A 12,386-nucleotide genomic window follows, 5' to 3' on the forward strand; every position below is an offset into this window, starting at 1 on the left:
TTATTTTACCTTTTTGTTTTATTCTATTTTTATGTATTTAGATTTTTGCTTTTAATTCAATTTCTACTTTTCTTATCTTCAATTTTGTTTTAATAGAGTTAATAATTAAAAAATTAAAAAATGAAATTAAAACTGAAAATAAATAATAAATAAAATAAAAAAAATTAATTAAAAAAAAAGGGAAAATAGAAAACGTGGGAAAGGGTTACGTGGGAGGCATGTCTGGGGGAGGGGGACCAGGCGGTTAGAGAAAGGAATATTTCCCAAGATTTTGGGAGGGATTTTTGTTGGGATCAGAGGGAGAAAAAGGAGGTTTTGAGAGCTCGGTTGATTATCTGGGATCATCCATCGCTGAGGAATTTTGGACCATTTTTTCTGCACCGGCAGAGAACGAAGAACGCCAGCTACAAAGGTGAGCGATCATCGGAGACGAAGCAGAAAAGGCAAGCAGAGCTACAAGAGGTAAGCACTCACTCGTGTGGATGTAATCATGTAAGTTTGCTGCATTATGCTTCATTTTTATGCTTGAAGTCACCTTGCTTGAATATGTATCGTGGTAGGAGTCTTCCCCTTTCTCTATTCTACATTCTCACTGAAAATTTTCATCACCTTTCTCTAAGAACCCCTGCACATTGGAGCTCTGAAAATCCCTTTGGTGTCAATCCGTTTCAAAGTATTTGAGCATCACGAGTTCTCCCAATTTCAACATTCTTTAATGCCTCTGTTCACCCCCAACCAACAACAAGATTGAACCATTAAGCAGAAATTCATACACAACCTATAATTCCTTTCCTCTGCAAGAAGAAGAAACAACCACCACACTGGTCTCATATAGCCAAAAAGCTCCAACTCACTCACTTCCGAGCCTCCACTAGGCTCCCATCATCATCTCGCCAGCCCATATACCATCGTCACAGAATCATCTATCCCACTCATGCTCATATGCACACTACGCACTCATCGTTTCCGATACCAAATGGACAAGATTCAATCAACATTAAAATCAATCAATAAACAATAAAGATTAGGAGAGGCAGAGAGGAAAAGTGGTGTTGCGGGGAGCATTTGGCATTCGAGAAAATCCTCGAATGGGGAAGAAGAAGAGTGTCGTTGATGGCACCGGTGAGGTTAGGGGCGTGACGGCGTTGAGTCCCGGCAGCCCGGGCTGTTGAAAGGGAATCTGGTGGCCGTGGAGATGAACGCGGAGGAGGACCCTCCCTGAGAATTGATGTTGTCGAAAAGAGAAAGGCGGAGACAGTGGCGTCGTGGCTGGTGGTGGATCTGGTGGCGCGAGTTGCCGCCGGCGAAGCCAAGGTTGTCACCGGCGAGGCCAAGTCGTGGTCTTGGCAGAGGTGGTGGTGACTGGTTCCAGCCGAGGTGGCAGCGGCGTGCCTCCCAGATTTAGGGTTTTCCTGGTCAGAGAGAAAGAAACTTGGGTCTGAGTGGGTGAGGAATGAGAGCGGGAAGGTAGAACCCCTAGGAAATTCTAGGTTAGAAACCATTCAATTGGGCCAGGCCCAAAATTTAACGTACGTCCAGGAACCTTTGGCCTTTTTCGAACGTTCGTTATCCCTCCTCATCATTCCCAACGAACGCTCGTCCATAACGAGCGTTCGTTATCCAGCCTAATCTGCCCAACGAACGCTCGTCCCAAACGGGCGCTCGTCATTCGTTCGCCATTCAGCCCATATCCTCCCAACGAACGCTCGTTAATAACGAGCGTTCATCATCCAGCCTCTTCATCATTCCCAACGAACGCTCGTCCATAACGAGCGTTCGTCATCCAGCCGAATCTGCCCAACGAACGCTCGTCCCAAACGAGCGCTCGTCATTCGTTCGTCATCCAGCCTAATCTGCCCAACGAACGCTCGTCCCAAACGAACGCTCGTCCATAACGAGCGTTCGTCATCCAGCCTAATCTGCCCAGTGAACGCTCGTCTAAAACGAGCGCTCGTCATTCGTTCATCATCCAGCCTCATCTTCCCAACGAACGCTCGTCCAAACGAGCGCTCGTTGTTCATCATCCAGCCTCATCTTCCCAACGAACGCTCGTCCAGACGAGCGCTCGTCGTTTGTCATCCAACCTCATTTTCACAACGAACGCTCGTCCAAACGAGCGCTCGTCGTACATCATCTCACCTCATCTACCCAACGAACGCTCGTCCCCAGCGAGCGCTCGTAGACTAGCCTCCTCTTCTCAGCGTCCGTTCGTCTCATCATCCACTGAACGCTCGTCATCTACCTTCCTGTACTCAACGTACGTTCGTCGTATCACCCAACGAATGCTCGTTCTTCAGCCTACATTAACAACGTTCGTTCATCCTCTATCAACGAGCGTTCGTCATTCAGCCTTAGTTACCAACGTTCGTCCTTTAAATTCCCCAATGGACGTTCGTCCTCTCCCCCAACGAACGTTCGTTCTTTACCTAACGAACGCTCGTTATGCTGATACTGTCCCCAACGTTCGTTCAACCTCTCCCATTTTTTTTTTTTGTTTTTGTTTATTTTATTTTTCTTTATTGTCTTATTTTTAAATAACTACTTATTTTAAAATATATATTTAATAATACAATATTTATAGTTTAATTAAAAAGAATTTACAAAAATATATAAAGGTTTAAGCGCACGTGTGACCGCTCGCGTCGTCCTTATGCTAAAAAACCTTTTCTTCTTTTCTTAAATAAAAATTACAAAAATATTTTAAAGGTTTAAGCACACGTGTGACCGCTCGCGTCGTCCTTGTGCTAAAAACCTTTTCTTCTTTTCTTAAATAAAAATTACAAAAATATTTTAAAGGTTTAAGCACACGTGTGACCGCTCGCGTCGTCCTTGTGCTAAAAACCTTTTCTTCTTTTCTTAAATAAAATTTCAAAAATATGTTTTAAAGGTTTAAGCACACGTGTGACCGCTCGCGTCGTCCTTGTGCTAAAAACCTTTTTCTTCTTCCTTAAATAAATTTACAAAAGAAATACGTTTTGAAGGTTAAGCACACGTGTGGCCGCTCGCGTCGTCCTTGTGCTAAAAACCTTTTCTTTTCTTAAATAAAAAGAATTTCAAAAATACGTTTAAAGGTTGAACACTCGTGTGATCGTTCGCATCGTCCTAGTGTTCAATACTTTTCTCTCTTATTTACGTAATATTAAACGAGGGTATGAGTACTCGTGCGATCGTCCGCATCAGCCTAGCACTCAATACTCTCAAGTTTTTCTAAATAAGTAAATAATGGTATGAGTGCTCGTGCGATCGTCCGCATCAGCCTAGCACTCAATACTCTCAAGTCTTCCTAAATAAGTAAATAACGGTATGAGTGCTCGTGTGATCGTTCGCATCGGCCTAGTGCTTAATATCGTTATCTCTCTTTTCAAAAATAATTAAAAATATTTAAATATCATTCTAAAGGTATGAATACTCGTGCGACCGTTCGCGTCGGCCTAGTACTCATTACCTTCTTTTTCTCGAAAATATTAAAAACATAAAAATCTCCAAAAATTAAAAACATATGCTTTTCCAAACAACAAACAATCTTTTAGCTAGAACTACGTAACCCTGATTTCTCATTTTGAATGAGAATACGTAGGAGCAAGGTCAATCCTTGTCGGGCCCAAAAAAACTAAAAAATATATTTTGTTTATTTATAATTTTATTTTAGGGGATAGTTAAACATTTTGAAAACCACATCATATTCGCGCATTTAGTTAAAGGTACTGCCTTAGGGCAGGCGTTGTAGGGTGCTAACACCTTCCCTACACGTAACCGACTCCCGAACCCAGAATATGGTTTTCGTGGACCATGCTTTATCGTTTTGAGGTTTTTCCATAGTTTTCCATAATAAACTATGGTGGCGACTCCAAATCTCTTTTTAAAACCCGTTTCCTTTTTGGATCGTCGTCCCGTCGCGATTCCGGTTGCGACACAATGACAACATTTTTAAAATAAAATCATATTAAGATGGCATAACTTTAATTTTAAAATTCCTTTAAATTAAAATCAGGTTATCTTAACGTGATTTATTTATAATAAAGTCAAGCTACCTTGACATTATTAATCTATTTTCTTAATTTTTTTTTTAAATCTATCCATTTTGATAATTTACAAAAATAGACAAAGATATGTTTTTGCCCAGAAACTCAATAAACTTATAATTCATTCTCGTAAATAATATACGAAATTAAATATTTATTCTAATATTGTATTTGATAAATTTAATACGATCATTGTATTCCAAACATAAATTTATTTCATTTTTCAAAAAAATAGATAAATAATATTTTTATTTCATGATTAGATATAAACTTGTTACACGACTTAATTTCAACTAATGTATTGATTAAAACTCAACGTACATAAATGTAATCACTTCTATCTTTAGTTTATTCAAAACCTTTTGTGAGTATATAATTCAAATTCATGATATAGTGAACTTCTCAAGATTTTTCTCATTCTAGTAAAACTTCATATTTTTTTATTAATTTTTTCTTTTCATTTTTGTGTGTACTTTATACGTACTTTTTTCTTTTTAATTTTATCTCATAAAGTATACTTATCCTTAAATCATTATTATTCCTAAGAATTTGGAATTTAAGTTTAATCGAATGTTTTAAATGGAGATCACAGGGTTGTTTGATCTCGTAAAGGTTAAAACTTGAAACCCAAAATTATGCAATAAACTAGTTCTGTCATGTTGAGATAAAAGTCACACCTCAGAGTCTCCATTATGAATACAACAGGGTTCATAAAATTGAGAAAACAAACAAAGACCATGAAGAGAGAAGCGTTCAGGAAGAAGTATGGAAATATGCTCAGTCTGATGGAGGTGGATGTACAATTACACGTTATCACTGCACTTTCCCAATATTATGACTCTCCACTAAGATGTTTTACATTTCAAGATTTCCAGTTGGCACCAACTATAGAAGAGTTTGAGCATGTCATGGGCTTGCCACTACAAGGTACAACTCCGTACCAACACTTGGAGCATCATACTTCTATTACTACCCTCGCTGCCATTATGAAATTACATCCTAGAGAGTTGGAAGACAGGTTGGTAACAAGAAATCACGTGCAGGGACTTACTTAAGGGTATTTGGAGCAATACATACATCATCTGGCTAATAGTGAAGAATGAGAAACATTTATGAATGTGTTGACCCTTACTTTATATGACATTATGTTGTTTCCTAAGGTTGAGAATTTTTTGGATTATGGTGCAATGGGTCCTTTCATGGCAGAAGCTCGTTGTCCCATAAACATCAGCAAAAATTGCAGTGACAAGATTCTCCGATCTCATCCTACTTGCCACAAAAACATCCATTGCACCATACTCAAAAAACTCCTCAACCTTAAGAAACAACATAATGCCATATAAGGTAAGGGTCAACACATCCATAAAGGTTTCACATTTTTCACTATTAGTCAGATGATGTAAGTATTGCTCCAAATACCCTTAAGTAAGTCCCTGCCCGTGGTTTCTTGTTATCAACCTTTCTTACAACTCTATAGGGTGTAATTTTATAATGGCAGTGAGGGTAGTAATAGAAGTATGATGCTCCAAGTGTTGGTACAAAGTTGTACCTTCTAGTGGCAAGCCTAGGATATGTTCAAACTCTTCTATAGTCGGTGCCAATTGGAAATCTTGAAATGTAAAACATGAGTAGAGGGTCATAATATTGGGAAAGGGCAGTTATAACGGGTAATTGTATACCCACCTCCAGCACGATAACCATATTTCCATACTTCCTCTTGAACGCTTCTCTCTCACGGTCTTCATTTACTTTCCCAATTTCATCAATCCTGTCATATTCATATTGGAGACTCTAAGGTGTGGCTTTCTTCCAAACATGGCAGAATCAATTTGTTGCATAGCTTTGGGTTCCATGTTAAGTTTCAACCTTTACGAGATCAAACAACCTTGTGATTTCCATTAGTACCGGTTTAAAAAATGTTGGTAATGCATATGTATGAAAATGTATATGCCAAATAATAATAGAAAAGCCATACATTTTTTTATCTTTTATGCTTTTAGGGTAGGTCTAATGTTTTAAGGTTTAAATATTGTATATGCAATCTCACAATGATGTTTTCATAAACCTAAAATCAAGGTCACCAGAGCTATGGTCCTTTCCACAACATTTGAGACACAACTAGGTGTGAAATTGCAAGTGAAGAAAACAGACTCTGGTTGGGGTTCTCACGATAGCCAAACAGGATGTAGTTCCAAGTGACACTGCTACACAACCCCTCTAATTTTATGTTACACTTAGACCTAGGTATAAGGTCTCACTCATGATATGCAAAGTAATAATTATTGCAATAATTAAACAAAACAAGACTATAGATAAATTATCAAAATGAAAAAGGACTAATCATATAGGCAAATGAAGGGAAAAGGAAATTATAAAGAGAAACCAGATGAATTTGCACGTTTAATTAACGAGGCACGGTTTTCTAGCGTTCCCAACGGAGTCGCCATCTATCGCAATCGAGATCGCAATGGGACGACGATCCAAAAATAAACGGGTTTAATAAAAAAAATATATTAGAAGTCGCTACCATAATTTATTCTGGAAAAACTATAGAAAATCATAAAATAAGACATGATCTACAAAAATTGGATTTTGGCTTCGGGAATCGGTTACACATAAAAAAGGTATTAACACCCTACTGTGTCTGCCTAAAGGTAATACCTTTAATTAACGGTACAAAGTTGACCTGGTTTTCAAAATATTTAAGTTTCCCAAAAATAATATTATAAAGAAACAAAAAATATTTTTTTACTTTATGAGTCTGACAAGGATTGACCTCGCTCCTAAGTATTCTCATCGAGAATAACAAATCAGGGTTAAATAGTTCTTTAAAAAAAAGTTTGTTTAACAATGTTTATATTTTTTGCTTTAAAGATTTTTGTACTTTTTTTTAATATTTTATTAACGATGGCAAAAATGAAAGAAACAACCTTTATAAACATGAAAACACATTTATCCCTTATTTTATGATTTATTATTTAAAAAAATATGTCATAAGAAAATATTTTTATTTTGGAATTGTTTATCTTTTATTAAAAAAAAGAAAATTGAAAATAGGTATTACGAGAAGGAAGACCTTCTCCTTATGATTTAAAATAAGTTATTTGTGATTAGTAAAAGTAATGCCCTTGTGAGAAAATGCCTAAGTTAATTGTAAAAGAAAAGCGTGTACAATATAATATAATACCCCAGCTCAAAAGAAAAAAAATTGTGGAGGTAACATACCTTGTTAACTTTTGGTACTCTCCTAGTTTTTCATTAGTTGTCACTGAGAGAATCCTTTTGCATGAGAAATTATCTTCTGTATGTCCTCTTCCTCTCTTTCTATGTTTTTATATCTTTATTATTTTTGAGTCTCTCTCACTTTCTTCGTCTCCCTTTCTCCTATGACAGGATGCATATTTATATACCCTTATTGTAATATTATGATAATCTTGCTTTAATTGTGAATTAATTAACAACGAACAAAATAGAAAAAAAAATGTTTTTGGTTACAATATATTTGAAAACAAAATCAGAAAATATCTAAGACATTCATTATAATTATTGTCATAAATTTTATCAATTTTTAGATCATATCTTTCTCTCTTTTTTTCTAAAAAAAACTAACTTAGCAAATCATATCAAAATATTATTTCTAATTATCATCAAGAATATCACTTATAATTATTCATATTGATTCAAATTATTATCCTATTAAAAACATAACTTTAAATAAAAATCAATATTTCAAAAATATTTTCTGTGTTTTGCAAATATAAATAAAACTCAGGAAAAACTAAATTAAAGTTTAAAAATTATATACATTTACATCCTTAAATTTTTTTTCTTCTTCCTTTTCTCTCTCTACTCACCATTAATACTATTATTTTATTTTATTTTTTATCTTTATTGACTTACTATAAATTAAATATTTACACAAATAAACTTAGTTCAAGTCCATAAAAATAATTAGGTTGGACAAATCCATATAAAACATGTTATATGAGGGACATATCACATCAATTTTTTCATAAAAAAAATTGTTGTAATATACCCACTTTTCTTTTATATAAACTTTCTATATTTTTTACGTTAATGATATTAATATTTAATTAAAACAGCACCACGCAATTATTATTCCTGTTATTACCTTTTTTTTTCGTTATTATTAGCTTAATTATTTAATTGTAACTTATTATTATTATTTTGTGTTAATATAACTCATTTGTATCTCACTCTATTATTACTATCAAATTCTTGTATTTCATCAGATGAAATCATGATCTTCAAATGAACCCTAAAATCTCACTTCAATAATCTGTACAATAAATGTTCACATTAAAAGAAAATTTTTTAAATTTTAATTTGTAATTCTAATTATGAATATTTAGCTAAAAAAAAGGAATATTACCTCCCACTCATAGGAACTTATGTGATTTAAAATTGTCCCATGTTATTAAACATATAACTTTTCTAAACAACATTAATATTAAAGGTACACGTTAATTATGAAGATAACATTACATTTTAAACTAAAGAAACTTTTTAGAAGCCTATAGGGAAACTCATCCAACTTTTTCGATTTTATAAACCAATGAGAAATGAGAAGAAATCAAAATAAAAAATCAAAGTAATCATGATTAATCATTTCCGCAATCAATTTACAAAAGAAAGCTTCACCATTTTAAAAGCAAACCAGGGTCCAAGACAGTTAAGCAGTAGTTTTCTTCATGATAGTTTTTTTTCCTGTATTTTCATAAACTTTTCCTCTCCTTCAATATAATAGAAAAATAATTTTTTGTCTTTTCAAATGGTGTGATTTAAAAGTAAAAGATAAACTTGAATTGTATAATTTGAAAACAAAAAAGAACTTCTAAAAATTCAAAAGTTTAAAAAAGGTAGTTTCTGAATTGAAAAATCATTTATTTTTTGAATTATACAATTCAAAAATTGAATTAAACATTTTGAATTTGTTTTAAGAAAAAAAACTCTTAAACTGTACGATAAGAAATCATTTTTGTTACTTTCCAAAATAATTTTTTGATTACAAAATCTTCAAAAGATAAAAATGTAATTTTATTATAATAGAAGTGTAAGGAAAATTTACGGAAGTGCAGAAAAAAATTTCCTTTCTTGGTAGAAAAAGCTTTTGGAAATGGGTGTTGCTCCCTCCATCACACCCCAGGTGTTCATGCACAATTTACTATTTTTTTATTTCAAAAATATTCTACATTTTTCCACTATTTTCTTTTATTAGCAAAATTTTATTTACACTTTTCCTTAAATAAGTTTGATTCAATCTTATTTTCATTGTTCAATATATTTTTTTTTCTTCAAATTACTTGATAAATGGTAAAATTTTGTTCTAAATTTCTAGAAAAATATTTATATATATGTGTGTTTTTTTTATATTTAATATTTATAATTTTTAACATTATATTATGTTTTAATTTACCGACGTGTTTGACTCAAATAACTTGAATAAAGTATTTAATTTATTAGATAAATAATATAAAAATATTATTAAATACTTAAAATATAAAAGAAAATTTATTTGTTAAAGATTTAGAATTTATTTAGTTCTTTCGTCATTATAAAGTTAGTATATAATAATAATAATAATATATTATTTACTATTAATATTATTATGTTTATTATTTTGTATTTGCATCTAAATTTTAAGTTTATAAAATGGAAGTGGTAGAAGCACTAATATTGAAGTTTCCTCTGAATTTTATATTTTGCAATATATCATAAGTTTAAATCTAAGCTATAAATGAGAGAAAAAGAAAGATTGTTGAGGATAGTGGGGAGATGTAGGGTATTTTTGAAATAAAAAAATAGTGAGAAAGTGTAAAATATTTTTGGAATAAAAGAAAATAGCGGAAAAATGTAAAAGGACTTGAGATGGTAGAGAGAGAGCAACACCCTTTGAAAATTTGGAATAGCCCATCAATTGTTTTTTCATTCCTTAATTTGGCAATTTAACTCCTCTATATAAATAAACAATAAAACATTATTAAAATTTACCTCAAGTCCATGGCTTGTGTAACGGAACAGTTTTCTGTTTTAAAATTAGTTTTAAAATTTTCGTTAGATACTATACTTTAATATTTAAAAAATATATTCTCCTTTCATACTCATTATTTTGTTTTTTATTTTTTATAAATTCAAAAAAAAAATAATGATTATAGTATCTCTAAAAATAAATTGTCAAATATTATTTGGAGTGAAAAAAAAACATTTTTCTTTCCATTAAATTCCTCTGTCGTGCCGTGCCACGATGATCTTCACGGCCTGCAATTCACGTTAGTTTCCGGCCAACGTATGCGACCAAACACAAATAATAAAAAAAAAAGTTTTTTTTTTCTTTTTCTATTTTCACGACCCTTTTAACAATTCTCACAAAGGCATTTTCGTCATTAGACATGAACTTATGCAAACGTGCGTCCACATCACCTTGTATTGTAGTCAAAGTCAAACGTTAGTTTAGTGCCAATCAGTAACCAACAAAAACAGTGTTCGCTCTCTAAAATCCAAACCTATTTCCAGCGAAGACTTGTTCCTGAGTTTTCTTATCACATCTCCGCGACCATGTCTCTTCTTTGCTTCCATTCCTTTTTCCGGCAAGTGGCGTCTACGCTACCCTCGCGGTTGCTCAACGCCGTTACGTGGACACTTCTCTTAATCGTCACCGTGACGGTGGCATCGGTGGCTCCTGGGGTGACTTTTCTGTTGGCTATATCTCCACCTTCATCCTTCTCATCCAAACAACCTTGCAACGGCGTCGGTGGTCAGTTTGTGAGAATTCCTTTGGATTTTCCCACAGAGATCGTGTGTTTGCCCCAACATGCGGTTATGAGCAGGTCCAACCTAGATTTCTTCTTGCCAACGTTGTTCGCTGCTTTGGTTGTTGGTGTTTCAACTTGCCTCCTTCGTTCAGTGGCCTCTGTGTGATCGAAGGTCATTAATTGAAGATAGCTAGTTTCGATTACTCTTACCCCTGAATTCCCTTGCATGCTGTAGTTGGTCAATTGGGGTAGTTAACATGCAGTTTCTCTCACCACATCATTCACTTTTGTACATTAGAAACAAATTAAATGCTATTTTGCCGTGAAGTTGAGTATCACTTTTGCAGAATTTTCTCCTGTCAACTTAATCTGCTTTGATTTTTTAGATATTATCCTTTAAATTCGCCGGGGTGGTTGATGAATGGACAGAAAACAAACTTGTTTGAACGTTCTACGATAGTGGGAGTTGAATGAACATGGAGATTCGGGAAAACCTACAAAAAGAGCAGACATGTTTGGTAACTGCTGTGTTCTCCACTTTTACTGAGAGTATTTTACCCTGTGTTATAATTTCTTCCTCATGTTGCATAGAGAATTGTTAGAATATAATTGCACTAGTAGATTGTCAAGAAATTCTTTGAATACAGAGTCAGATGGTGGTTTCCTTCACAATTCTCTTCGTTTTGTTTTTGTTGGAATTTCCTTTTTGTTTAGTGCTTGAATATGAATGTGGGGTAGGGAAATGTATGACAGAAACAACCAAAAAAATTACAGATAATTCTTTATATAGTGATATGAGATGAGATGAAATCACAATAATATATAATATAATTATGATAAAATAAATATTAATACTAAAGAATTAAAATATGATTAATATATAATATAAATATGATTTAATTAAGTTTAAAGTTTTGAAATTTTGAGATATTTTCAATTTATTTTTTATTAAATTTGTTTGTATTATTGAATACTCAATTTTATATTTTTCAAATAAATGGATTATAATATAATATTTATATTTGTTATGAAAGATGTTTTATATGATTATTATTATATCATGTTTGAACGAATATTTATTATTTACTTTAAAAATACAACATTTTTTATGATAATTTAAGGATAAATAACGTATTTAATTCATATATAAACATATATTAAAGTTACAATGTACTTTGAAACAATATGAAATATATAATTTCAATTTTAAGTAAAATAAATATAAAAGTATTAGATTTTTATGTTTTCCTCCTTTCTAAAAATTAATTACGAGTTTGTTTATGGTATAGTTAATCGGAGAAGATATTTCTTATCTAGTTCTTTTATGGTTAAACTTTTCCTTTACTATTTTTTAGTTTTTTATTTCAACCAGTTTTTATATTTATTTTTTTCTTTTTTTATTTAAGAGATATTATACGAGAGTTTACTAACATAAGGAAGAGGTGATCATGGATTTCATGGTTTGAAATCCAATCCACACTTAATGAACTTATAATTCGTGTTTATTTTAGCTGCATTATTTTGATTTTGATTTTTGAAATTTATTTTAAATTAGATAAAAATTGTATTAAATTTACTTTGTCAATTAAAT

General features: G+C 32.6%; 1 protein-coding gene across 1 annotated transcript; it reads left to right on the top strand.

Moving 5' to 3' along the window:
• The first annotated feature begins 10,551 nt into the window (after positions 1-10,551).
• On the top strand, positions 10,552-11,546 carry LOC124846669 (uncharacterized). The gene is made up of 2 exons (XM_088093412.1): positions 10,552-10,967; positions 11,182-11,546. The coding sequence occupies exon 1, from the start codon at positions 10,599-10,601 to the stop codon at positions 10,959-10,961; it is 363 nt and encodes a 120-aa protein (XP_087949538.1). The 5' UTR covers positions 10,552-10,598; the 3' UTR covers positions 10,962-10,967; positions 11,182-11,546.
• Positions 11,547-12,386: the final 840 nt, after the last annotated feature.

The sequence above is a fragment of the Vigna umbellata genome, chromosome 6, assembly GCF_029865625.1.
Source record: "Vigna umbellata cultivar VRB3 chromosome 6, Vumbellata_1.0, whole genome shotgun sequence".
Taxonomy (NCBI): domain Eukaryota; kingdom Viridiplantae; phylum Streptophyta; class Magnoliopsida; order Fabales; family Fabaceae; genus Vigna; species Vigna umbellata.